Source organism: Kwoniella mangroviensis (genome assembly GCF_000507465.2).
Source record: "Kwoniella mangroviensis CBS 8507 chromosome 1 map unlocalized Ctg02, whole genome shotgun sequence".
Classification (NCBI taxonomy): domain Eukaryota; kingdom Fungi; phylum Basidiomycota; class Tremellomycetes; order Tremellales; family Cryptococcaceae; genus Kwoniella; species Kwoniella mangrovensis.
Window position 1 is genome coordinate 1,870,834 of NW_027062534.1, and position 27,017 is coordinate 1,897,850.

The following is a 27,017-nucleotide window of genomic DNA, read 5'->3' on the forward strand; positions in this document are numbered from 1 at the left end:
GAAGGTTTCCATGTGATCCATACTCGTAACGAGTAAAACCATATCATGAACAACTTTCGATGGAAATGATCGGTTCAACTAAACTCGCTAAACGCACGGATCCACCTTTCCAACCTTTCAACATAGGAAGATCATCATCAAGGTAAGAGAAAGTCCGGGGTGCTTCCGGCATCCGACCATCGCATAGAGCATAGAAAACGAACATTTGTAATCTCAAAATGGCATGGTTAGTTGCAAGCGAGTTATCCACAGTTTTGCCCGAAGAACTCAATGAACGGTTGGGTAGAGCGAGATTAGCGATTAGGTAAACAGGCAAATCTGACATGGAAACAACGCGGGAATCAGGGACGGAACAACGAGGGGCTCTGAAAGCGTTGTAACATGTTTGAGTTCTGATTGGTTGGCGCTTAGCCATACGGTACAATTGCGATAAGAGCTTATGCACAAATCCCGTGCTCAACGGTCGGAGTCTAGAACTCTAGAAATTTAGAAGTGAGAAGTTTGCAGCTTCGGGATCGTGGGCTTGGCCCTTTCGGGCTTAGGAAATGGTTTTAAGGCTTGGGGGTCGCAAGTAACCACCACACAACGAACAGATGCAGATAAGCATCGGAACTCATGAGCCGAAGCAAACATCACAATGTCCGTGTTTGCGGTGAAGTTACCTATCAAGTAGATGCATACGAAGGCTGAGAAGAAAGAAGGTGCGGAGCTTGGTCATGCATGCCGAGGCCTGAAAGATGATAGCGAGCCAGAGCGGGGAGAAAAGAAGGGGAAGAAAGGTTGAGCGCCAATCGCATATTTCGGACAAATCCCGTTCGCCATCGTATTGGTGGAGCACTATAGCTATGCCGGGATATCCTATATATCTGCGTTCTGAGCTGAGTGTGTGATGAACAGGGTTCGTGACGACCTTTGACGCTCTGCCATTGCTTGCATGACTCTGAAGGTCCTTATCATTCACCTCGCTTGCAGTCGCATACGGCAATTCGGGACATAAGCGCGAGACCCAACGGCATTGCGTCAACAGTCGTGCATGAGTTACTGTTCCTCTACTCCAATCCTTCCAAGAATGCTATCAACTGTTCCAAAATCATTTTCTGTAAATTCGGTTGAGTATCTCCCTCTTCCTCTTCATCATCACCGACATTGTCTTTGAATTCTGCGGATGCGGATGAAATCCGGATCAGTCCAATTGTCCCATATTAATCAAACAGGACTTACCTGTCAACACCGCTACGATATTCTTGAACGACTGATCCTTTCGCGACAACAATAATCTAGCGTGGGTCATTGCCTCATAGGACGAAGGATGGGTGTCAGCAAAGCAGTGATCAAACAGTCAAACGGCATTACTCACCCCATCATCTTCCATACAGACCCAAGCTAAAATGTAATCTGCATTCTGCAAAGAAGATAAACCAGAATCGATTCTTCTCAAATACCATTCGGTTTCCTCTACATCTGTTATTTCCTCTTCATTCGCTTGCATCACCTATCTCACCGATAGATATCATTAGCAACCCACCCAATCTGCAATGGGCGATTATTCATGTGATTATTTAGGACCGCTCACCCGTTTTTCCATGTTGATGTCCTTCTCGACAGCTTGCAATTTACTCTCCGCGACTTCCCTCATTTCCAACAACCTATCCACCTTCTCATATCCATTTTCCACAAACTTCGCTATTAACCTTATCCTTTCTGGGGTATCCGACGCGAGATTGGTGAATAGCGATACGAGTATACCCAAAAGATGCTCCCCATCTTCAAATGAAGAGGTCGCGTTGAGTTTCTTCTTCTTTCCTTCGCCCTATCAAAACACGAGAAAGGTCAGCAAATTATATGGAGTAAAGGTAGCTGGTACAGTGACTCACCTTGCCCATAAATGCGGAAAAGAATGTTTTCAACCCTAACGCCTGTACGAACTTTTCACATCCTACCGAACCATCTTCAGTCTGAAGAGCGTAATTCAACACTTTGATAGCTCGAGTTTTGGCCAGGAGTTTCTCTCTACACCAAGTTGTAACATTAGCTTTTGTATATCACCGATCACGGGGATAGATTGTTAGACCCACTTCATCATCAAAACCATTAATTCAACACCTTCATTATCTACAAAAGCTTTTTTCATTTCTGGTTGACTCAAGATCGAACACAAGACATCAAAGAGGTTTTCCATATATTCAACTTCTTCGCTATCTCCCGGATCTTTCTTACGGTATTGCTAAGACAAAGTGGCATAAGGAGTAAGCGCTGATTGTTCTAGTGTTTCAGCATAGGAAGGAAATGGCAGCTTACAGATAAACCTTGTAAGAGAATATCCATTCCATCCAATTCTCCAACTTTCAATATGATATCTCTATTGTCCTGTAAAAGTATAGCCAAGATCTCACTTGCGTACTGCTTATTCGAGTCATACTCTTTTTTCTGTATCCTCTTCAACAGCCATGGTAAGAGGTTGGTCTCATTTACGATCTGTTCTGATAGAGGTGGCATGAACGATAAGAGGTTCTCGAACACTCCCAAGATCTGGAAGACACCTTGAGAATCCGTTTCTTCCTCTTCGTTCAGACGAGATAAGTTGGCAACCAATAAATCGAGTAGGGAGTTGTTCAACTAAATGATATAAGTAGAATCAGCTCTACTCTCCCAGTAAATGGTAAGGCTGAAGCTAGTAGTGAAGTAGACATACCAGCTCATCAATAAGTTCACCCATTGCCAACCTCGTCTTATAAGCTTGCCCACTTTCCCCTTCATCCTCCTCTTCCAAATCATCTACTTCAGCACCTACATCCTCATCCGTCAATTCTCTCACTACTTCTATGACATCTATGGCTATGTCCGTATTTTCATGAGAAAGCAAATTGGTCAATAATGCTATGACGCCCGACTTGACTAGTTCGGGGAAGAATAGAGGTGGATTCTGAGTGAGGGGAAGGAATTGTTTGAGGGCGCCATCTAAATCGGATTCCGATTCGATGAATCTATGTGATCAAGATTATATTAGTATCCTATCCTGCCATTGTCCTCGTGCAGGCTGTTCGACTACCAGTAGTAAAAGTTGCATATGTAAGGAATTGTATACTCACTTAGAAGGGTCATCAGGGTATTTCCCTCTCATCTCAGCATTCTTGTTGACGATCCGCTCGAATTTACCCAATTGCCTTCTCAGAGCTGGTAAATCAAGTGTTGGTCCGTCTTCTTCATCTCCTGCTTTATCGAATATATCCAAGATTTGCTACCCGCGCCAAAAGATACATCAGATGAATAGACAAGGTTGAGGAGTTACAGGCTGAGGATACACATACCTGCTGTTCGTTATTTAACCCTCCACCGAAAAATCGCCCTTCAACATCTTCATCTCCCTCGTATACATCTCGATCAGCTATAACAGGATGTCACTGTCAGCTATTGTACCTCGGCAAGCTGTGCAGCAATCAGCTCACCTGCATTGTACTGATCCTCGTCATCCTCTTCTTCGACCGTCGCTGCTCTACCTTTTCCTTTCCCGTTGGTTGGAAGTGCTTGAGATTGAGGTTGACCTTCAGTCTCAGTCGCTTTGTACTTCTTCAGCATCTCTGAATAGATCACAAGTACCACATAAGTCAACCCAGACTGTTATATTTTACACTCCATGTAAAGGGTACAACTCACCAGGAGTAGGCGCATCAGGCATCTTCCGCTTCTGACCTGCCGAAGCGGGTAGAGAAGGGAGCTTGAACATTTTATCGATGTCCATTTTGTAAGCTTCGCAGTGACTTTGATTCTGTCAAGCGAGTGTAGTGAGAAGAAGGAAGTGATTATGTATGGGTTTAGTTGGTAGAATGGCTCGTGAGTTGACTGAAACCTCGAGAAGCTACCTACTCCTTCGCTTGTGTTTTGGTTGTACATGATGAATGATAAATGATGATATCATCACTTTCCATCACTTCCTTCGACAACACCATGAAAGCGTGTCATACTCAACTTTGTTTCTCTCTTCGTTCAATATACTACCCAGCACAAGCAACGAGATCACACCATGTTCCCCGTACCTCAGCATCTACCTCGTACGGGAGGTGAGAGTTTCTCATCCGAGATACCAGATCAGGATCCGGTCTTGTACCTACTGACACCGCTGATAAGTCAAGGAGAATCAAGTAAATTCACTGGTCAGCAGGTTAGGGCTGTCAGAGAGAGTCTGGAAAAAGCAGTGAACGATAACAAGGTATGTTATCAGCTATCAACTGTTCTCAGAGGCGGAATACACCTCTGAGCTTACGATCCCGGTCTTCTAGGGCAAATCACATCAGCTTGTTATAAACAACTTCCCATCGATATCATCCCAAATCCAATTATCCACCAACCTCCATTCCGATATATCCGATGTAAGGCGTAAAGTGACAGGCCTCGAAGATGAGATAGATCACTCAGACTCTCAAGTATGTTTTTCAAATGTCAACTTCCTAGCAAACAGACCGTAGCTGATATGTACATATGAATATAGACATCATTCCTTCCTCCACTCATCAACTCCCTCAATCGACATTTCTCAGCTTCCTCTTCCCGGTCCTCTGCTCAAGCTCACATACGAGCGTTGAAGTCACTATCAAAACATACTGAGAGGATAAAAAAGCTTGAAGAAGCTGTATGGTCAGGACGAGCGGCGGATCAGTGGGTCTTAGATGAATTAAGGGATGAGAAGGGTTATTTGGTGGACATAGGGGAAGAGGGCGAAGAGATTTTGAGGGGTACGAAGATCATGAAGGATATCAATGTAAGCTGCTTGATAGAATTTGTATATCGCTGTAGCTTATCTTATTGTCATCTTCAGACCAAAACAGCTCTCCTGAAGTCCATGGTGATGGATCAGCTTACAGAAGGCTTCAATGCAGCCATTGCATTCTCTCACCCCACGTCCGCAAAGGGAATGACGTTGACCGTGCAGAATACCATAACATTACAACATCCCCGTAGTGAGCTGCTCTCGTTACTCGTTGATTAGCAAACCGAGCTGACTGATTCCATGGATAGCTAATCCACCGCCTCAACTGAAAACTACCACCTTATCCCATTACATATTCATAAACGTCTATTCGGCCTTATCCAGGCTTTCCTTGCTAGATGACCTTCTTCAAACCCTTTCCAAGAGGATACAAAAGGACCTTATACGGCCTATCGTATCTTCCACGCATAGCATAACAATCTCATCAACCGATAAATTATCCTTACTTCGTCTCGAGCCTTCTCCTGACATTCCACCTCAGAAGGTATTGGAAAATATCAGATCCATCTTATCTTTCACCCTCAATACGATCTTCCCACCTTCATTTGATCTTCCAGAAAGGCAAGCGTTCGTCTCGTCATTGATGAATTCGGCGTTCCAATCCATCCTCGATTTCCTCATCTTACCATCTCTTCCACCTACGCTGACCGACGCACCAACCTGGCTGGAAACGCTACGTCAAGCTACAGAAGTAGAATCTGATTTCTGCCAAGATGAATCTGAATCTCAATCTCAGCTGATCAGACCGTTTTTCGAGAGTGAAGCGGGGAGTACGTGGGCACAACAACGACGGTATGCTATAGCGGATGAAATCAGACGATTGATCTTGGGCGGATGGGGAGGGTGGGAAAGTGTAGTAGAAAAGAAAGAAAAAGAGGTGATATCGTATTTCGAAGTGGAGGTGGACGTGGAAGATGATGTGCCTATGGTTGTAGAATCGCAGAAAGATGGAGAAGAAGATTTCGGATGGGGTTTCGATGATTCGACTTTACCGAAGGATAACATGAACACAGCCAAGGTAGAAGAGAAGGGAAACCAGGATGTGAATATGGAAGATGATGGGTGGGGATTTGATGAATCGTCAACCGCTAGTGCTGGACCTTCAAGCCCACCGAAACCATCCAATCCTCCTCTCGTACAAGAAGAGGATGAAGCGGATGGATGGGATTTGGATCCATCACCCTCGCATTCTATTCTCAGTGCCGAATCTGAACCTACAATTATACCTGTGCCGGCCCCAATACCGAAACCCGCTAAACCCGCTAGAGAAGCTAAGCGATTAGGAAAGAAAGTGGCGAAGGTGAAACATGAAGAAGAGTATGATCCGTGGGGTTCACCTGATCCTGATGAGGACACGAACAAAGCTACAAATGGAAAGGATCATCATCATCCTCAGATACCGTCCCCTACTAAACCTGACAAAGTGGTCCCATCACCTTCGATTGTCAAGCAGGATAACGCGGATGATGGATGGGGATGGGATGATGATTCTACACCTGCTTCTGTGCCTTCGACAGGTACGACCTCTGCGTCGACTGATATACCGGCCCTGAATGTACCTTCTAAGCCGACGAAGAGAAAGGAAGTAAGGGAAGAGAAGAAGTTAGATATAGAGCATTACCTTGTTTCGACATCGTGTGAGACACTGGTCGATATAGCTAAGAGCGTATTGAAAGATATTGAGGAGCTAGGATCACTCGAGTAGGTCATCCCCTTCAGCTTGCTATCACGGTAATGGAAGTCGAGCTGATGGCATATCTCATTGTGCAGATTATCCAGCCCATCATTCAACGTCTCCATAATCCAGCCTATATTACTCGAGTCAATCAAAGAGGTATTCACCTTCTACCGAGCGTTACTTCCTACTCATTTTGCCAACCAACTAAGGGACGTACCCAGTCTGTCCATGCAGGCGCATAACGATTGTTTCTACCTCTCCGGCCTAGTATCCCAGCTTTCAATACAGGACACCGCGCTCAATGGGGAGAAGGAAAAGTTGATGGATCTTGCTGAACATATCTACGAGACGCAGATAGACTTCCAACGGACTTCTATGCTTGAATCGCTGGACGAGCTGAATGAGCTGCAGGGTACGAATGAAGATAAGATATTTAAGAGGAATGAGAAAGTTTTGAAAGGGGTGATACATAACTTGGAATCTTTGGATAGGGTAATTAAGGTGAGCGACCTACCACAAACCAGCTTTACTAGTCTTCAAATGATGTAATGAACACATGAGTAAGAGAGAATGTTGGCTGATATCGAGGTATGACTTTGTGGAATAGCCCGTATTACCATCTTCGAAACACCTCGAATTCATTTCCCACCTAGTCACTACCCTCACCCAAAGGTTAATGAATGACGTATTGACCTTGGGGGATATAACGGAAGTGGAATCAAACAGATTAACAGATTTGTTCAAATTGGTTTATCCCCTTGAACATATCTTTGAACCTGAGGGTGGTGTAGTGAGGTGGGTAGGAGGAGGATGGTTAAAGTTTTGCTATATATCTGAAATCTTAGTGAGTGTTTTATACTCATTCCCAAGTATCATCTGGTCGTATGGCTGGCTTGTTGCCCATTGCTAATTTCCTTGTTGATCTATCCCGTAGCAAGCATCCTTGGTGGATATCACCTACCTCATCGATTCAGGATCCTTGATCGATTTCACACCCGATGAATTGATAGGTCTCGTAAGAGCGTTGTTCGCACATAGTGAAAAGAGGGATTCGGTCATCGAGAGGATAGAAAGGGATGGTACGGGTGGTCAACCTATCTCATAGTGTCATAGGATGAGTATAGTCATCAAAGTGCAAGTCCAACGGAATGTGTACATATGCATATTTGTGAATCCCATAAGATTGGTGTATGAGTGTATACGAATTGGCTATGATTCCTGTGTTCAGATCAATGGGACATGGGTAAATTTACAATGCATATATATATATGTTATTATCATTATCAAGAAACCTTGAAATCGGTATTTGATCCAAGTCAAAAAACTAGTAACAATGAAACAACGATCAATGGTCGTTGATTGAGCTCAGCTAAATATATTACGAAAAAATGATATATGACACTTTATACAAACAAATTAAATCTTTAGACAACGAACCGATGCGAGATGTATAAATGTATTGTTCAAGATAGATCCTCCTCTTTCCATTTCCGACCAACCACCAATTGTGCCAATCTCACCAAATTGACATCTGACTGTGATCGTCGATCACCAAATATAGTACATCGACCATATCTTCCTAAGCCATATTAACCTCCCTTCTCAATCTTTCTCTCCCTCCCTTAACGATCTTCTTGCCAGGTGTTAACTCCTCCTCTTCTTCTACATCTATATCCACATCCATCCTATCCTCTTTCTCTCTTACATTCTCACCTCTCAACAACAAGACTTCATTAATCAATCTACTCCTCTCCCTCCTCCTCGTTCCACTTCCACTAGCACTGGTCCCACTAATACTCGAATTGGTAGATGGAGCAGAAAGGTACATCGAGATTATCTCGTCGTCTGCTGTCGACGTACCCGTACTATATTTCGAAGGTGTAGTTCGATTCGAATTTGGATTCGAGCGCGATTTCGAATTAGGTGAAGGAGGGTAATTCACCAAAGGGAGAGAAAGAGGTTGGAGGTTCTCTTGATTCTCTATACTATTCAGATCGATCTCCGACAGAGAAGGTGATGGACTTGAACTTGGTCCAGAACTTGAATTGAGTTGAAGTATCTGAGAAGCGGCAAATTCATCCAATTCCCTCAACTCCGTAGAGGTAGAATGATATATCGTAAATCCACAATGGGGTTCAGATCCTGATTCGAATGGTAATGATGATGAAGGTAAAGTAGGTGAAGGTGCAGCTTGTACATCTATTTCTACCTCATCTTGATCTGATGTTGATGTTGGGGTTGAGATTATAAAAGGTGAATCTGCGATAGGTGGTGAGGGTGCTAATCCGCGATGCGATTTAGGTGGTGTAGAGATCGCTCCTGATATACCACTATGAAACGATCTCGTCAGCTCATCATTCATCGTACACGGGCAATGATGGATGATAGTTCACATACCTTATTGGGCTTTCTCGATCATTGACGAACAACCTCCTAGCTGGACTTTTCCCTACTCCTAGATCATCTTTCTCCAGTACGTTTTTGATCCTTGGTGTCACCCCTACTTCCACTGATCGTTCATCATCGTCTACCTGTTCTTTCCCTTTACCTTTCCCGCCCCCGCTCGTAGCTACACGAGCCTTTCGTACTGTTTCAGACCCATCAATCTCCGTACGAGATACTTTCCGAGCCTTGCTACTTCCAGGTGACGATGGGACTGATAAGCTCGATGGACCCCTTTTGGATGGTAGGGATATAGGTGATGGGAATGATGAGGGAATAGGTTGGATGAACGATGTTAATGGCAAGGATATCAGGGGTTTGCGTGTGCGGGTACGTGATGATGAGGCGATGGATGGCATGGTGCAAGGATGATATGAGTGGATGGAAATATCGATTGATCAAAGATTGAAAGGTTCGATAGGATATTAGTGATTTGTAATGTTGATCGTTTCACGCGTTTGTTCTCTTTCCTCTTTGGCTCCTGACTGATTTCTTCAAAAGTGTGTTATTATGTCTGTGTATGTATGTATATGTCAAGATTCAAGAAGATACGATGTGAGGTATGTGGGGTATGTGGTATGTCGACGATGATGATGGATGGTATAATGACAAATAAGCTTGTTGTGAATCAAAACAATGAATGAATGATGATGGATTTGGGGGGTGAGAAGTGAAGAGACGAACAAAAGAGGGGATGAAAAAGGGATCAAAAGACGGAAAGGGAAATATCAGTTGACTCAACATGACACATGCACGTTTACCACAGTCAGGTGGCAATACCAATGTGGCACCACGCGTCAACTTGATATTCTGGAGCAGAACGGGTAAAAACGTCATGACGCCGAGGATCGAATAGAAAGAGAACATGGGATATAATGCCACGTCATTTCACAGAATTCCGAATTCCACGGTACGAGTATGGCTCGGGTGGTGATGATCATCATGATTAAAATGAGGACCCGGCCGATCTGACAAGCAAGTGCGTCAGATAAAATACAAAATAAACTGTACAATCTGATAAAAATCAAAAATCGAATATTACTTTCTTATCAATAATCTCATCTCTTTACTCCATAGCAGTGCCCTGTCCTGCTTCAGCAAGATGCCATCACGACCCCATCCCGATCTCACTTACCCTCTTTTACCAGATGCACAAGATGATTTACCGATACCGACATCAGCCAGACCCATACGCCAGGGAGGGATGTCCCTCCGTCCCGAAGATGAGGAATACGAGTGGCCAGAAGCTGGACCGTCTACTGTGAAAGCCAAAAGTCACAATAGGGTAGGACCGTTCGGTGCGAAAGCTGTTGCTGCCATGACGGGTGCTATGGCCACTTCCTTGTTGAGTGAGTGAATCCATCGCAATTCGGCTATCCGAATATTCGTTGCCACCTGTCATATCTCTTACTCACCTTGATCGACTTGAGGATAATTATTGACTATCCTTCAACAATGTAGTGACCCCTTTCGACGTACTTAAAACTCGATTACAAACTGTCCCTCCTCATCCCCGACCTGAAATAACTCTCTCACCTACACCACTAGCCGAAGAGTGCTGTCAAACGACTATCCTTTCCCAACCACCTCATGAACTTCGTATATCCCCTTTAACATGTCAGAGTCAATCAACAGCACTACACTCTTCATCTACGAACACCCAGCATCTTTCGTTCGCTAGTGTACGGCCAAATCATATATTGCCAATGGAAGCTCCCGAGGGATGTCTGCATCCTTCGAAATGGGCTGGGATATGGGGTGAAGCGTTGACTTTGAAAAATGCTATTGCCAACCCTTCCCAAATGAGGACTGGAGGTGGAGGGGTGGGAGTTTTAAGGATACCGGTACAGCAGGAAGAGAGTCAAGTGATGAGAGGGTTCTTCAGTGAATTGGCGGCGGTGAGGAAAGAAAACGGGATAAGGGGATTGTGGAAGGGTGTCGGCACTGCTATGTGAGTTGGTGATTTACTCAAAACAACCTGATAGCCATGTTGTTTATCATTTCCTCAAGTTTTCACACGAGTTGCGATGCTTCCGAGTACTGATCCTTTCTACATTTTTAATCTTTACAGAACAATGGGTATACCCTCCTCGGCAATCTACATGCTAGGTTACGAACAGCTCCTCACAGTCGTTTCACCCTATTTCACCGGATCGTCTGACCCATCCAAAAACACTTCATCGTTGAATCGACCAGCTAGTGGAAGTACCAATGCAAGTTTGACGGCGAGTCTGACACCTGCTCCGTTGATTGCTGGTAGTCTGGCTAGAACTCTAAGTGCGACGGTGATCAGTCCGATTGAAATGTTCAGGACGAGGTTACAGGCTTTGCCAAGTGGTGAGTTTGGGTCATACCTCGAGATTGTGATCAGATTCCATAGACTCCCTATATCTGTACTGGGCCGATACTGACTCTCGATATATTGTACATAGTCGAACGAGGCACACCCACCTACGCATCAACAGCTAAAGATATGACTCAACTCGTTCAGACAAAGGGCGTTACTATCTTATGGAGAGGTTTAGGTCCGACATTATGGAGAGATGTCCCATTCTCAGGTTAGTCCACCTTAAGCTCACAACTTCATATCAACCCACCTTGTTGCGAGTTTGCTGATTTCTCATCCATGATGATAGGTATATACTGGGCATCCTTCGAACTACTCAAATCGTATCTCATTTCCCCCTCCTCACCCCTCCCACCATTATCTCCAATAACCACATCGTTCATATCGGGGTTCGTCTCCGGTACATTATCAGCGATCGTCACTCAACCTTTTGACGTATTGAAAACCCGTCGTCAGGTATTCAACCCTTCTCCTGAATGTGTGACCACCCGAGCTGCGACGATACCACTGGCGATGCACGTGATTAGGACTGAAGGGTGGCAGGCGCTCTTTGCTGGATTAAGTGCAAGATGCGGTAAGGTCGCGCCGGCTTGTGGGTTGATGATTGCTTGTTATGAAGGTGTGGGGAGATGGCTTGGAGGGAGGAATGAAGAGTAGATGATGGAGATTAATCAACATGGACATGGAGAAGATTAATTGGGTATCCTCGATCTGGTACCGTCAGAAAGGCTCTTCGCATATATCGAATCAGCGTGCATGACAAAGACATGGATCACGACCGAGGAAAAGAATAAGCGATTGTCCGATTCAATAACGATAATAATCAAAATTACCATTTATGATCCAAGACCCAGACAGACATAATGCATGATGAAACAAAGATAGATGATAGAACGGATAGGATAGATTTTGGAACTTTGGATCAAGCGGATAGTCTCATTATATCACATTGCACTTTACGTCCTGACATCCAACCATTTACGTTATATTATAAGATCATGAATCAGAACGAGTATTAGTATTTGCATCTGGCATTCTCATATTTCTCATCATTCCAGATGAAGTGAATGTTTGATGTGATGAACATGATCCATATTAAAATACAATACCAGCCCTTTCTCTTCCTCCCCGATGACATCTAAGCTTTTGCACTCTTGACCTGTTCAAGGTACTCTCCTCTCGCAGCCCTCTCATCGGTATCAGGTAAACTCCTCGAGTAAGGTGTCCATTTCGGTTCGTCCTGGAACAATCGCATGGCAGTGATGGTGTTATTGGAATCAACGGTGAATCGGTGGTATATACCTGCTGGGAGGACTATTAAGTCTCCTGAGGTTAGGGATATTCGGATCCATCGGTCGGCGTGAGGTGGGTTGATTCCTATTGCAAGCAAATTAGTCAATGGTATTTCCCCATGTACTCGTACGTTACAAGTACAACCAGATGACGAGTCATGGTATATATTGTATAACTCACCTCGTATGTCAAAGTATCCTGATCCACCTAAGATATACCTAATCTCCTCATCTTCATGTAAATGTCTATGAAAGTCGAACAATATCAGCTCAATGTGTGCGATGCGATGTATATGTTATATTGTGGCTCACTCATCGAAGAACGACTTGATCTTATCTTCATACGCTTCACCTAAACCTTCTCTCGTCACTGTAATTTGATCTCGCTTTATACAACGACGATCATGATACAATCAGCATCAGAGAGGAAAGAGGAAAGATGGGTTGTATGACCTCACTTACATTCTTATATCCCCTCTGTTTAGCAAATTCATCAATCTCCTTTTCCCATTGCTTATCTTCATCAATCGGTATCTCCTTGTATATCACTCCTAGCTCTGAGAGGGTGTTGAGTGAGATGGGATTACCTGAATCATGAGGGAGTCTTTGATCTCCACTGCGCACACATTCAATATGATTAGCTTGGGTGTGGTTATAGACAGAATAGACAGAAGGAAACGTTGGACTAACGGGATATCATCATATACGTATGCTTTCATTTTGCTGGCTGCTCTTCAAGATGCTTAGAAGGATCGCTAAGATTGAGTTGCGTTGCTATTTATATATATATATATCTATATATGTAAGGAATGTCATTCGACAAATCGCAAGCATCCCGTTGCATAACGTCAACTTTTCTTGAACACCAGAAGCATGAGTCATCGAACGAAAAAAAGTCATGACGTGATCATCATCAGTCATTCGGTATATTGAACGTGCCTCCCTTCTCTATGAAAGACATTTGTGCATACCACCCACCTAACCGTATCTCCTGAATACATACACTAGACTACTTTACCTAACATGCATGCATACATACATACATGTAAGATGGCTAAAACAGAGGAATGGTCGGTGTCTCTCTCCTTCTATTTCTGGGTTTCATACTCGAGTATATAGAACCGATGGACAAAGACATGTCTATCACACGTGAAGAATTCCTCTCGAGATGAATTACCCAAATAGGTAAATACGGGTGGCAAAAATCAAGACATAGCATGAATTGTCAAAACAAAGATCAAACGCGTACAAGAAAGATAAAATGGCAAGATAGACATGTCTTATAGTATAAATAATCAATACTACTTCATTAGAGTGGAAAGAAAAAGATCTTACGAGGAAGATATGAAGATATGTCAATGTTGAGGAACCAACTACTACCTCCTCATTGATATCCTCTTCACCTTGTCGAAAACAAAAACAAGATAACAAGCACTGAACAGGACGAAAAGGTACGTTTTTGACTGTTTGTTCCTCCATGACGTTCACTGTGTGTGTATATGTGGGTATATGTGACCATCACTGCCTTCCTTCGCCGATTGCCCTTCTTCCACCCGAGTGACTCTCTGTAACATGATAACAAGGGGGAGGGCTGAACACACATCTTATTCCCCAGTGACGAACCGTCCATCAAATCGTAAACAATCATAACAAAGGGTAAGTCCTTATTCTCATTCCTACAAAGACCCAGACCACAATGAGGTGGTCATAGCGGTGTGTATAACAGGCGCAAAGCTAACATATACATTTTGCCGTTCCAGTCTCTTCCTTCCTCCCTTACTACCTCTCCTCCTCCTGTCTCCCAAATAGCTTATCTCGTAGGGAGAAACGTCATATACCCGGCGGTGCTTTCATCCCTCATTCCCAAGAACCGATCATCTCCCGTCTCTCCGAGCAATTGCAATAGGGTGAGTACTTTGTTTCACCTTCATTTGATGAATGAGATGCGAAGAAAATTTGCGTCATCGGATTATATACTCGTACAGTGCGGGAAAGGAATTTCCTCTGATTTGTTTATGCTAACTGACTATCACCATCAAACAGATCCCTTTGTTATCCTTCATCCTGGTCATACTATCGAGGAATATTCTTTCCTCCATCATATTATCCATTGGACGTTCACAAGTCACACCCCCCCACTCATCATGCCTTCCTCTCCACCCCGTCCTGGGAAATTAGCAGATCCAGCTACGACATACACCCTATTAGAGAAATTGGGAACAGGAAGTTTTGGGACTGTATGGAAAGCGTGAGTCTGTCCCCTTTTTCTTACTTGATTCTTTTGATATCTGGCTGATGCGGAGAGACGTTGGTAGATCACATAATGAGACTAAACAGATAGTAGCTATTAAGATGATTGGTGAGTCAGCTAAAAGCATCACAGGGTAGATGATGTTATAGCTGAAATCTATTCTGGCTTGGGCTCTTCCTTCACATAGACCTCGAATCGTCAGACGATGATATATCAGAAATACAAGCTGAGATAGCACACTTGTCGTCATGTTGGTCAGATCATGTTACGAAGTATTATGGATCGTTTGTGAGAGGTGCGAAATTATGGATCGTCATGGAGTACCTTGCCGGAGGAAGTTGTTTAGATCTTGTGAGTCGGCAGATCCCATCAACTCCAACACGAGATCAATCTGGATTGTGTGGAATGTATGGCGCTCAGCTCATAATCCTACCCTTTAGCTCAAGCCTGGCGTATTCACCGAATCGCAAATCGCGATAGTATGTCGAGAATTGCTTCTGGGTCTACAATATCTACATGATGAAGGGAAGATCCATAGAGATATCAAAGCTGCAAATGTCCTATTATCAGCCAGCGGAGAAGTGAAGCTGGGTAAGCCTTCTAATTATCTATCTCATCCCGCATGCTGATCTATTCTTGTCACCAGCCGATTTCGGAGTTGCCGCTCAGCTTTCTTCGCACAAATCGCAACGTCACACATTCGTCGGTACACCATTCTGGATGGCACCTGAAGTGATCCGTCAAGCGGGGTATGACTCCCGAGCGGATATCTGGTCGTTGGGTATAACAGCTATCGAATTGGCGAAAGGTGAACCTCCATTGAGTGAATATCACCCTATGAGAGTGTTGTTCCTCATTCCCAAAGCCAGAGCACCGAGATTGGAGGAACCTCAGTGGTCGGAAACCTTCAAAGGGTTCATCGAAAGGTGTCTGCAGAAGGATCCTACGGATGTGAGTTGGCATTCCACCAGAAGTTGTGGAAAGACAACACACTGACATTGCAATCCTCAGCGAGCAACTGCGAAAGAACTTTTACAACATCCCTTCATCACCTCTGCCCGAACGACCTCACACCTTGTGCCGCTCATCGAACGGTATCAAGCATTAAAAGCGCGTTCACCGAATAAGAAATCCATTAGCCCGTCGAAAACACTAAACAAATTAGCAGCTGGATTGGGCAACTTGACAATTGGTCCAGGAGGGACGATGAGGAGCGAATGGAATTTCGATGAGACCATCAAGGGGACTGTGAAAGGTGTTCCCGTTAGTCTGGATTTGGAGGATTTGGAGGATGATGAGGAGTGGGATTACCAGGATGAGGATGGTGATGGTGATGATTGGGAGGGAACGGTGAGGGAGCGGGAGGATCTGTTGAGAGCTTCGACGTTGAATGTGAGTTGGTACCCGTGCCGATCTCATCGCAATTTGTGCGGCAGCTGATAGATTCACTTTACGATTTAGGGCTCTGATCTATCTCTACCAATGCTTGAGAGATCCTCTCCTAACCCCACGCCCTCCATCGGATCGTCCCCTCAGACTCCCCATTCGGACGTGATGGACCTCAAATCCTCTAGTGGCAGTGGAACGTCGGGAAAGAGTACTTGGAAAGAAAGGCATAACAAGGATGGAGGTACAGTGGTGAAAGAAGGTGATTTGGGGGATGGGTGAGTGGTTATCAATATGATTTTTGACCTTGGATACGCTCAGTGCATCTTGCATTGAATATTAATTGTCGATATCGATATGTTCAGCTTCTCTACAGTCCGACCGATGAAAAAGATCGATACTGTCAAATCTGCTCGGATGTCCAACGAATTTATCGGTACAGGATCAATCAGAAAGCTCAACGGCATGAATGGTTTGGAGAGTCCCATTAAATCGAAACCTCCTCTATCACCTCGAGGTCGGGCCGGTCAGGCGTTAGTCGAGGAGGTGATTGTGGGTGTGTTGGATAATGTGAGTTTGATTCTGCTCGAGGAATGTACATCGCTGATCTGGTGCTGGATATAGACTTTGTCGGAAGATCACGATGCGACTACGTTGGAGGGGTTGAATTTGATCAAGAAAGGATTCTCAGATTTGGGTAATAACGATCCCGAGATTGCATATAAGCTGGTCATGGATATACTAGGTGGAATAAGGCAGTAAGTGCAACGTGACTGTCGTGTAACAAATGATGAGATCATGGCTGATGTCTGTTGTTGAATCTACAGAAACGACATCGTTCACTCTCATATACGCAATATGTCAATGGCCAATGTCATACCGAGGTCCAAACCTATCGTGGAGATTGATAACGGTAGTAAACCATCTACGCCGAGTCATGAGGATATTGTGATTAAGAAGGAAAAGGACAACGATGATTTGATAAGAGAAAGAAGTCCGATTGCTGATTTGCTATATCTGAGATGTAAGTTAGTATGTACTCGATGTGCGGTAATGTAAGTTCAATAGCTAATAATGATATGATGACATAGGGTTAGACGGTCTGCGATTGAAATGGCCTGGGTCATGAGTACGGGTTCGATGTGGTTTGTTGAGTCAGGGAGAAGAGATGCTTTGTTACGGCCTATACCTTTATAATTTTATCTTCTGCGTGTGTTTTGACTTTTCTGTTACCTGTTGTCCATATATATATACGTAACGACCATGTTTTCATCTGCTCATTTGTTCATCTAAGATTACCATGCATCCCATCGCTGTGGATCGTGTTCGTGTTCGTGTTCGCGTCTGAGACCTGTTACTAGGGAAAGCGCAAAGGGAACAGTGCAGTGCGCCACGTGGACGCGTCATTAGTCGATTTACTTGCAAGGTGGAGGAAGTTCGCGTTGAAAAGCAACCGCGTACCAAATATCATGAATTATTATCTCTTCTCCTTCATCATCCGTTTAATTTATCTATTGGAATCATTGGTCATCCCATCGTCAAGGTGTCTTGAGCATCTAAGCAGTCTCCCCTGTCGCCGCCCCTTGCTTCTTTGTGGTTAAACCATCTCAGAATCATCACCACCGTCAACGCGCCATTCCGAATAACTCCCAATATGTCCATCAACCTATCACGCGACCCTTTGGACGAGGTAGAGCGTGAGCCTCTTAGCTCGGTATCCCTCAATACGCCTCACCGGATCACAGCTGTAGCTGGTCCATCAACTATCAAGAATGGTACCTCGTCTTCACCATTAGCAGCACCTTCCACATCAACCAAGAAACTCGCGCCCATATTCCTCACTAAACGACGCACGCCCACCTCAACGTCAACATCGATTCAGGATACGAACAATGAGAATATCGACCCATCATCATCGAGCTCGAGTGGATCACCGGTCTCTAGGAAGAAAATCAAACTTGATTATTCTATTCCATTGGGATCGATCTCACTCGAACAGATCTCTCCCAGTAGTAGCAGTAGTAGCAGTAGCTCTACACCCATGGTGGGAAGAGGGATGGATGGTGGTATGGACATTGATATGGATAATACGAATTTGAAAAATCACGTTAGGATGCATAGTATACACGATTGGTTCTTGCCCTCGACGAACTTGAATTACGAAAGGTTAAAGGATGGTAAAAGAACCGAAATGCATCAGGATGTAAAGGTTGATGAGTGCAGAAATGGACATGGACATGGAGTATGGAAAAGACAGAGAAAGAGGTTGGGTATCAAAGGGTTGAATTCTATCGTAATGGAAAAACATCGATGTGAGTTGATCCTATAAATCTATAGTCCAGCTATATTGATCTGCATCGGCGGCACAAGCTGACTGAATATGAACAGTAATTACCCCTCAAGTTCCATACCTCTCCACCCTCGTGCACTCTCTCTTGCCATATCATCCCACGACCCCACCTTCTCTACTCCTCTTACCATCCATTCATCCACCTACAGGTCGACCGCGAGATTTTGCTCCTCCCTTATCCATTGCATTCAACAACATCGCCAAGAACTACGATGCCACCTCGGCGAAAGAAGCGGGTCTGAGGAGGCTGATAGCTGTTGCAGGTGAAGAAGGAGGAGTGAGGATCTTAGACGTCGATGAAGGTCTTGGTTCCCATAGGGAAGAGAAAGGATTTTGGTGGAGAGCTCATGGAAATGCTATTTTTGATTTGAGATGGAGTGCGGATGATACCAGAGTTGTAAGTGACCTTCCGCTCTCTCTCAGACACAGATGTGATCGTCTTCATCTTGATGTACATTCGATGCTGACACTTTTACCGATGTAGCTCACAGCATCAGGCGATCAATCCACTCGCTTACATGCCTTGACTACCCCTACTCCAACACTCCAAGCGACACTCAAAGGTCATACATCCTCCGTAAAGACCACCGTATTCTTCGATCCATCACGATCTCACTCCGACCCATCGACATCTTCCTCGGTCATCGCTTCGGGAGGACGTGATGGGAATATCCTGATTTACGACATTCGATGTCGAGGTAGACAGAACAGGGATATCGATCATGATGCCTTGATGGTGCCTCGAGGTGAAAGGGAGAGGTACAGCGATGGTGTTCCTGGATTCGTCGCTCAGCCGCCTAATAGGGGGATGGAGTTGAATCCTGTCATGACCATTAGGAATGCTCATGGCGATGGTAGGAGGAATGGCAATGGGGTGAGTCGATCGCCTCTCGGCTGAAATGCAGTCGAGCAAATAGCTGATACGTGGTTTTGACGGATTGTAGCGTACTGCGACTCGATCGGTCACTAGTCTGGTAGCGTTACAGAGTATGCCTGGTATACTAGCTTCCGGAGGATCGTTCGATGGGTGAGTAATTACGTGAACTTAAAACCACTCCTACCGATAAAGGGTACTGAGAATGGTGGTGTGACCCATAGTATCGTCAAATTATGGGATCTTCGTTTCCCAGCTCCCACCACGCGGTCACCTGAGCCTCGACCAAGCTGTACAGCTATTGGATCTTTACCCGACCCAACAGTATATGGTACCATTCCATCGAGACGAGCACGATCAATCAACGCATTGTGTGAATCACCAACCACAGGCGACTTGTACGCTTTATGTGGTGATTCCAAGATCCACTCTCTACGACCTTCTTCTTTCACCCATCTTACAGATGAAGGTAGCGATAATAAGGAAGCTATAGGATGCAAGCCATACACCGATCCTAATTTACTTGTATCCAGCTTTTACATCCGACTTTCGATCTCTCCCGATGGACGATACCTCTCTTCGGGAAGTTGTAAAGGCGGAGTGATGAGTTGGGATACGCACCAAAAGGATGGAAGTAACGCGACGAGGCTGGCTTTGGGGATGGGAGGCGTACAGTGGCCTGAAGGGAAGGAAAGGGAGGTAGGAGCTGTGGATTGGGGTAAAGATATGGTAAGTGATCGTAAACCTCACAAAACTAAAACAGAATCAGCACGGCTGATCCCTTTGCTTGTGTTTTTTACAGTTGGCAGCTGCTTCTGATGATCTCGCGACGAGATTATGGAGATCTGATAGAGATGTAGCGAGATGGTTGAAAGATGATCCGAACAAAGCTTCTGAAGAATGGTGTGGTAGTGTATGATGATGAGACGATTGATCACTTTTTGGTTTTTTCGGTGTTTTGGTTTGGATGTGTTGAATTTACGATTGTTGTTGATATGATGAGATAAACGACCTTGACGAAAGTATAATGAATAATAATAATCTGCTTCTTCTTCTTCTTCATATTAATGTATATACCTCTTCTTCCAATTGCAATGATGCATGGATATCGGCTATGGTAGACAATGCGAGTTCCTGGAGACATCAAAATCGGATTATGTCACTTTATACTTGTCTGGATAAACTTAGATACAAGGGCAGACTGTTCGATAATTATAATGATGATTAAGGTAATACATCCTATACATACAGGTACAAATGATCCAGCCAGACTAATGATCTAATCTACAATCTCATACTTTCACCACGTTACAGAACATCGTCAGGTATATTGTATATTGTATACAGCAAATATGAACACATGATTTTTTACCTTCCTCACCTCATTCGCTTTACTGACCTCATTCATTTTCTACTTATCATTTCTACTAGCCCCAGCCGACTGAACCCATTATTTTAATCTAACTTATGCTCTAACCATATCACTCAACTTATAAATGCAATGTCAATTCCCCATTCCCTTCGGAACCCTCTTTCTCTCTATCACCTATGACACCCACCAAAACACTGATGTCATCTTTCTTCCCACCTACGAAATCTATACCTTCTTCTATCGCTTTGCACATAAAGGGCGTCGTGGCTGTCACCAGTTCTGAAACGGATCGTGCTCTTCGACATAACGCTTCAGATATCTGTTGAGGCGAGAACGGGGGAAAAGACGTGGTAGAGGTGGTAGGTGGTTGATCGTGCTTGGAAGATGAGGTGTACTGTAAGACGATTTCTAGTATATCTTCATCAAACTATACATATATGACAGCAAATGAGTTGATATTCTTCCTCCTACTGAAAAACCGGAGACCGAATAGGCAACTCACAAGATTATCCATCAACCCGTCACTTCCCAGTATCACCACATCCCCCTTTTTCACTGATACGTCGTACCGCTGAGCATCTTTCATGGGCTCATCACGACTATGAGTACCGACCTGATGAAAAGCGAGTGAAGAATCAGCATATATACACTTTGATAGTGAGTATACTATGCAGAGATAGTGCAGGGAGACTTGGACATGGTAGAGTGATTGTTTTACTCACCTGTAAAGGGAAATTAAAAGCATGTTGCATCTCCTGAGTCCTGAATACCACTTCGCCTTTCCTGATCAACAACAGACAACAATCACCAAGATTGGCAATATGTAGAGTGGAATTGTGTAGTAGAGCAAGTAAACAGGTTGATGATCCATGGATACCCTATAAATCGAATATCATGGCATCAGTAATCGGTTTTGTACAGGAGATGGTGAATCACCCTTCTCTATGATGAGACATATGCCAACTCACCTCGTCATTTATACATGATAGGCACTTCTCAAAACCCCTTTGCATGATCTCAACAGGATCTATAGGTCTTCTCTCTCTTTCTCTCTTGAGACTTTTCACTTTCCCATTGATAGACCCCGAACTTGTTGAAGATGGAGCGGATGATACGGAAGCCGAAGACGACATCTTCATGCTACCACCCAAGTTATTCTCCCAAGATTCTCTAGCCCATCCTTGCTGTTTCTGCGTCGATTTCTGATTTCTATCTTTGTCATTACCCTTCTCGTTGCCCTTCTCTCTCGGTAAGAGGTAATATTCCTTCCCGACCCACCAGTCATTCACTTCCTCTTCCACGAAATGCGTCAACAACCTACTCCATCTACCTGGATCAGCCTTCTTCTCACCCGACAAAGCAGACCTTGACCATCCTCCTACTCCATCTGCTATACATAGTCCATCCGACCTCGCGAAATACGCATCTTCACCTACACCTATCGACTTGATTACTGTCGGCGGATCAACAGGCGGTAAAGGGTATGATCTCTGACGGGGTGGGGTAGGTGGTCGAGATCTCCTACTGGACGATGGGATAGGTAATCTCTCTTTGGCAAGGCCTGAGCATCCCAGATGGAATATCAACGTCGAAGAGTACGTAGATGGTAGGATATCCTCTTCGTTCTCGTTATTCAAAGGATAGTCATAGGAAGTATTTGACGAATGTTCGTTGAGGCCCAATAAGGAGTTTGAAGAGAATGATAGAGAGGATGAAGAGTCGTTGGAGTCTGATGAGATTGGTAGAGGGCTAGGAGAGAGGACGGTATGTGATTCGACGGATCTGAGAGTTTTCAGAGGTTGATTAGGACTGTTACCCCTTGATGTAGAAGCGGAAGAAGGTGGATCAGGAGGTAGGTTATCGAACGTGTTGCCCGGGCCATAATTTGGATCTGAGGTGAAGGACGAAGATGATTCCAGGGATGTGAGGAGTGCTTCCAAGCTTATCTGAGCAGGTGAAGTGGATGAAGGCGGAGATTGGAAGGAGAGCGATTTGTCAAAGAATAATGAGGGTGGGATAGGTGATGTGAGGAACGCCGAGGGGGAAATGGATAATGAAGAGTATCGTCGGGATTGATGCGTATACTGATTCGTGTTGGTGGTTTTCAATCGCATTCGATTAGAAGATGAGGAGGAAGATTGGTACGGTGTGACGATATCATTGGGTTGATCCCATGTGGGTAATAATGATATCGAGGAAGAAGAAGGGTTGTTTGGCCACCCATTCTTACTTGATGTTATTGGACCAGAACCAGTATGATTTGATGACGAGTAAGTGGAATATGAATGGCTGTGTTGACCGATAACAGGTGCCAAGGTTATTATACCAGATGGAGAATGATGATATTGAGATACAGTCAGATTACGAACTAATCCTTTGCCTAACCCAGGTTTAGGCTTGGACATCTTGCTCGAAAGAAGCTTTGATAAGCTTTGAAATCGTCTATATCATTATCTCGTTGCGGATGTCGTGGAGGTCTAATCGTGAGCTTATACTAGGATGTTGAGTCGTGCGCTGATTATGGAGAACTCTCGTGGTGTTGACTGTTATCTGATGAGATGAGAAGATGGATGGGAGGATGAACATTGGAGGATGCTGTTGGTTGCGACATGTCATATCATGGGAAAAACAAAAACACTTCGATTGATTACGACATTACAAACCTGTTTCTAATGCCCAATTTCTCATTTACCACAACCGGAAGTCGAATCCTAATGATCATGCTAATTGATTACCCCTTGTTCTCAAATCCCTTACGGCCGTACAGATCTGATTGCATCGTCTTCACAACATGCGAACCAAACAACGTATACATATCACCGATCTTCTTTCATAGTATCATACAAAGAGGTATCAAAGTACAGATAAAACAGCACTACAGCTTATGTAAAGCTTTCTTGGACTTGTCCTCCCCAAATTGTGATTCGGTAACTCCCTTACCCATTGCAGCGGTCGACGAGCTGTGTGTGAAGACGACAACGAATAAGTCAGCTGGGCAGGATGTATTCGGCATGGAAAACTCACACTCCACCAGTGACGGTCATCATCATAGCGTCTGCATAATCAGCTCCGGACCACTGCAGAACAACGAAGTCAGCCCATCAATCTTTGTTGACTGTGATAACCAACCAACCTTTTGGTGAGTTAACACATCGCATCCTATCTCCCTTTCTTTCCTTTGGATCAGCTCGACATACGCTTTCATACCTTCTTGAGAGAAAGCACGAGCGAATTGATCGTTTATGTATGCGTTGGAGTGTAGACCGGCGAGCTGTAAGATCAAGCACACAAAATCAGCCGACATCCGCGGAACATCATCGCGCCCTATAGCTGTTCAGTCTCGAATGGGTTACTCACAGTAATGAACTGGAAGATGAATCCCAATTTACCCAGACTCCATACAAAATCTTTCATCTCCTTCTCACCCAAACCAGCTGCGTCCCAATTGAACGACGGACTGAGGTTGTATGCCAACCAATGACCTGGGCTTTCCTTATGTACACCTTCTGCAAATTCCTTTGCTTGAGCGTAGATGGGCGATTTCGTTTCCATCCACAGGAGATCAGCGTACGGGGCGAACGCAACCGCTCGATTGATCGCACACTGCGTACCACCTTGATATCGGTAGTAACCTTCTCTTGTCCTTGGTGTATCCCAATTCCAGTATGGAGCGCTCTTCAAACCGTATTTCTTCTGAGCCAGTTGCAAGGCGCCATTATGAGATGCATGGGCAGTACCGCTGACAGCTTTTAAGAATTCTTGGATTTTACCATTATCGACTCCCTGGGCGGATAATGCCTTGGCAAGTGTTTCAGGGTATAGTTGTAAGTTGGCTTTCTTCATCCATTGATCTTCAATTTCCTGTAAAGCGGCACCGTTACGTCCTTCCAGCTCAGCAGCAACCATGATTTCGTTCAAGGAGATCAAGTCGGGATTGGTCGAACCGAGGATGAAAGCGTGATCTCGAGGATCAATGTTCGAGGTGATCAATGTGGCAGCTTCAGAGTCGGTTCGAGCGACGACCAGGTTGGTAGTCCCCATTATGTCACATTGGAATCGCATAGCTACGAGTCGGTTGATATGTTCGGAGATTGGAACGAGGACCTGAATGGATTGTCAACATGAATACGATGTTCTCGTGTGTATCCACTTACCTTTCCAGCCATATGACCACATTTCTTGGTACCTGGAGCTTGATCCTCAACGTGTATACCAGCTGCACCAGCTTCGACCATCATCTTGGTGAGTTTCATGACAGCAGTGAGACCTATCCAGCAGAGTCAGCAACAATGTCTTGAATCAAAGTTGAAGAGGGCTATGGTAGCTTACCTCCATGACCTGTATCGGCATCAGCTACGATAGGTCGTAAGTAATCAATGGGAGGACCCAGTTTCTCTCCCTTTTGCAATGCAGTGGACCTCGTCCATCGTTGTTTTCGATCATGGAAAAGTTGGGCGGTGAACAGCTGAGCGACTTTGTTGGGTACAGTATTGGATGGGTAGTCTGAAAGTCCAATGATCAGCAAAGCCCTTCGTCGCACACGATATGCAAATGGGATTACGGCTTACCTGCAAGATCAGGTCCTGGTTCCAAGGAGCTCGAAGCTGTTGAGGAGCATTGCCATCCTGATACATAGACAGTCTCGAGGTGTTTAGCCATCTGAGTGAGCTGAACAGGATCAAGGCTGTATCATCCGGGTGATCAGCTGACTTGTACGTTGGAGTGCGATGGATAGCTGACTTACGCTCCATAAGTAGCGGTACATCCACCACCTTCACCTCTTTTCTTAGCTTCGAGGATTTTCCATAATTTCTTGGCTAGTACGTCGGAAGGGTAAGAGATGGTTAAAGTACCTCTCTTGGAAACTACATCGGCGGCGGTGAATGGACGGTGAACTCTGGCGAATCGAGGTTGCTAGGTACGTACATCATGTCAGCTCAGCTTCTCGGAGCTCACGATATGTGACGTCAAACTACCTGACGAGATATGGTGATGGCGGAGGGAGTGGATCTAGCTTTACACACCTTTTGGAACTCCTCCAAAGCTTTGACTTCAGCGTCGAAGATAGCTTGTTCAGATGCCATGGTGGCTTGGGTTAGGCTGGGGATTGCAGAGAGGTCTGATTGGGTTGAGGCGTTCTACAGTCGAGAGGATGTCACGACTTGTTATTGGGTTCTTCTGATGGGAAAAGCAGACACAAGAAGGATGGATTGAATGAGGTTAGCACTCTTCGCACTACATCCTCTTGTCATTTATATATAGTTTGTTCGACCTGTTCTGAATCGATGCTTTGGCTGTGAAAACACCAACCACCCAGTCGAATTTTGTGAATGACAGAGTGAACATGATCGGTAATGCTATAACCGACGGATTTAGTCGGCATTGATCAACGATGGCATAACCGGTGGGAACGAAAACATAGCAAATGACGAGTTGTAGTAGCATAGTATCGAGTCGAAATACATGCACATGCATGCATATCAGATATGCTAGAGATGAGCATTTGATAGAGGAGGAATGTAAGTCGAATGTAGCGAAAGGAGAGCAGACAAACGAAGGTTCGGAAGTCCATGAATTTCGGTAGGAGGTCGGACATAACGGCATTGTCTTCCATTTGTTCAATCGATCGTTTATTCGAATAGACAAACCTTCGTGGCTCGATGATGAACCAGTATTAGCTATCCTGTCACCTTTGCCCGAATCAGCTCATCTTTCACCATTAGGATTTATGTCAAGTTCCATTACTGTACAATGACCAGCAATTGTCTTGAGCATATATATAAATCTTGTCATCTATTACCTACTGCATCGTTTGACACGGTTCCCTTGACTCTCTGACTATGAATGATGAATCGTTATAATTGGGTCCTGCCATACTGATGGTTGATTGATACGCTGTGCTTGAAATGAGAGGGCAAGCAAAGGATAGTACACTCAAGTGAGGGGTTTGGTATGAAGACGTTGATAAGTGAAATATCCATGCTGAAAATGTATGTCATGAACATCAGACGGTGTTGAGAAGGACCGTAAAGCTCCACTGATTCCACGTTTCAGCGCATTATGAAGGGATGGATAATGCAGAGAATTAACAGAAATTGGAGTATTCCATCTGACGGGTGGTGTGACAGCCGAACAACGTGTGGCACCTTGTCAACCAAGTGTGCTAGGTAAGCGTCATGATGCGACTCATGAACTGATTCGATCCGATCATAGGGTACAAGCGTGTTTTCATTGACTAAACTAGTTGCTTGTAACATCCA

At 44.6% G+C, this 27,017-nt stretch overlaps 9 protein-coding genes across 9 annotated transcripts; 4 read left to right on the top strand and 5 right to left on the bottom strand.

Annotated features, from left to right (window-relative positions):
* Positions 1-1,049: 1,049 nt before the first annotated feature.
* I203_105804 (uncharacterized protein) lies at positions 1,050-3,739 on the bottom strand (the record flags this gene model as incomplete). Its single annotated transcript, XM_065517841.1, has 12 exons — positions 1,050-1,159; positions 1,222-1,294; positions 1,358-1,492; positions 1,574-1,810; positions 1,875-2,010; positions 2,076-2,224; positions 2,299-2,616; positions 2,693-2,984; positions 3,090-3,238; positions 3,309-3,385; positions 3,447-3,578; positions 3,655-3,739. 12 exons carry the CDS (start codon positions 3,737-3,739, stop codon positions 1,050-1,052), a joined length of 1,893 nt encoding a protein of 630 aa, XP_065373145.1.
* Positions 3,740-4,021: 282 nt separating this feature from the next.
* I203_105805 (uncharacterized protein) lies at positions 4,022-7,548 on the top strand (the record flags this gene model as incomplete). Its single annotated transcript, XM_019144957.1, has 8 exons — positions 4,022-4,207; positions 4,278-4,421; positions 4,487-4,756; positions 4,814-4,955; positions 5,014-6,466; positions 6,536-6,944; positions 7,051-7,287; positions 7,378-7,548. 8 exons carry the CDS (start codon positions 4,022-4,024, stop codon positions 7,546-7,548), a joined length of 3,012 nt encoding a protein of 1,003 aa, XP_019006292.1.
* Positions 7,549-8,022: 474 nt separating this feature from the next.
* I203_105806 (uncharacterized protein) lies at positions 8,023-9,244 on the bottom strand (the record flags this gene model as incomplete). The annotated part of the gene is made up of 2 exons (XM_019144958.1): positions 8,023-8,773; positions 8,841-9,244. 2 exons carry the CDS (start codon positions 9,242-9,244, stop codon positions 8,023-8,025), a joined length of 1,155 nt encoding a protein of 384 aa, XP_019006293.1.
* A 743-nt stretch (positions 9,245-9,987) lies between these two features.
* I203_105807 (uncharacterized protein) lies at positions 9,988-11,889 on the top strand (the record flags this gene model as incomplete). Its single annotated transcript, XM_019144959.1, has 6 exons — positions 9,988-10,234; positions 10,347-10,836; positions 10,957-11,040; positions 11,116-11,222; positions 11,318-11,443; positions 11,522-11,889. 6 exons carry the CDS (start codon positions 9,988-9,990, stop codon positions 11,887-11,889), a joined length of 1,422 nt encoding a protein of 473 aa, XP_019006294.1.
* Positions 11,890-12,370: 481 nt separating this feature from the next.
* Positions 12,371-13,243, bottom strand: I203_105808 (1,2-dihydroxy-3-keto-5-methylthiopentene dioxygenase; the record flags this gene model as incomplete). Its single annotated transcript, XM_019144960.1, has 5 exons — positions 12,371-12,609; positions 12,706-12,770; positions 12,837-12,910; positions 12,987-13,140; positions 13,215-13,243. 5 exons carry the CDS (start codon positions 13,241-13,243, stop codon positions 12,371-12,373), a joined length of 561 nt encoding a protein of 186 aa, XP_019006295.1.
* A 1,425-nt stretch (positions 13,244-14,668) lies between these two features.
* On the top strand, positions 14,669-17,290 carry I203_105809 (uncharacterized protein; the record flags this gene model as incomplete). Its single annotated transcript, XM_019144961.1, has 11 exons — positions 14,669-14,772; positions 14,840-14,883; positions 14,963-15,126; positions 15,216-15,366; positions 15,422-15,726; positions 15,787-16,167; positions 16,237-16,439; positions 16,527-16,731; positions 16,786-16,919; positions 16,989-17,185; positions 17,253-17,290. The coding sequence occupies 11 exons, from the start codon at positions 14,669-14,671 to the stop codon at positions 17,288-17,290; spliced, it is 1,926 nt and encodes a 641-aa protein (XP_019006296.1).
* A 525-nt stretch (positions 17,291-17,815) lies between these two features.
* On the top strand, positions 17,816-20,304 carry I203_105810 (uncharacterized protein; the record flags this gene model as incomplete). The annotated part of the gene is made up of 6 exons (XM_019144962.1): positions 17,816-18,473; positions 18,550-18,908; positions 18,996-19,385; positions 19,456-19,538; positions 19,610-20,114; positions 20,188-20,304. 6 exons carry the CDS (start codon positions 17,816-17,818, stop codon positions 20,302-20,304), a joined length of 2,112 nt encoding a protein of 703 aa, XP_019006297.1.
* Positions 20,305-20,875: 571 nt separating this feature from the next.
* On the bottom strand, positions 20,876-23,162 carry I203_105811 (uncharacterized protein; the record flags this gene model as incomplete). The annotated part of the gene is made up of 4 exons (XM_019144963.1): positions 20,876-21,184; positions 21,260-21,370; positions 21,480-21,635; positions 21,726-23,162. The coding sequence occupies 4 exons, from the start codon at positions 23,160-23,162 to the stop codon at positions 20,876-20,878; spliced, it is 2,013 nt and encodes a 670-aa protein (XP_019006298.1).
* A 470-nt stretch (positions 23,163-23,632) lies between these two features.
* I203_105812 (isocitrate lyase) lies at positions 23,633-25,841 on the bottom strand (the record flags this gene model as incomplete). The annotated part of the gene is made up of 9 exons (XM_019144964.1): positions 23,633-23,717; positions 23,782-23,834; positions 23,891-24,028; positions 24,115-24,861; positions 24,912-25,024; positions 25,087-25,260; positions 25,326-25,441; positions 25,502-25,671; positions 25,782-25,841. The coding sequence occupies 9 exons, from the start codon at positions 25,839-25,841 to the stop codon at positions 23,633-23,635; spliced, it is 1,656 nt and encodes a 551-aa protein (XP_019006299.1).
* Between the last annotated feature and the right edge of the window lie 1,176 nt (positions 25,842-27,017).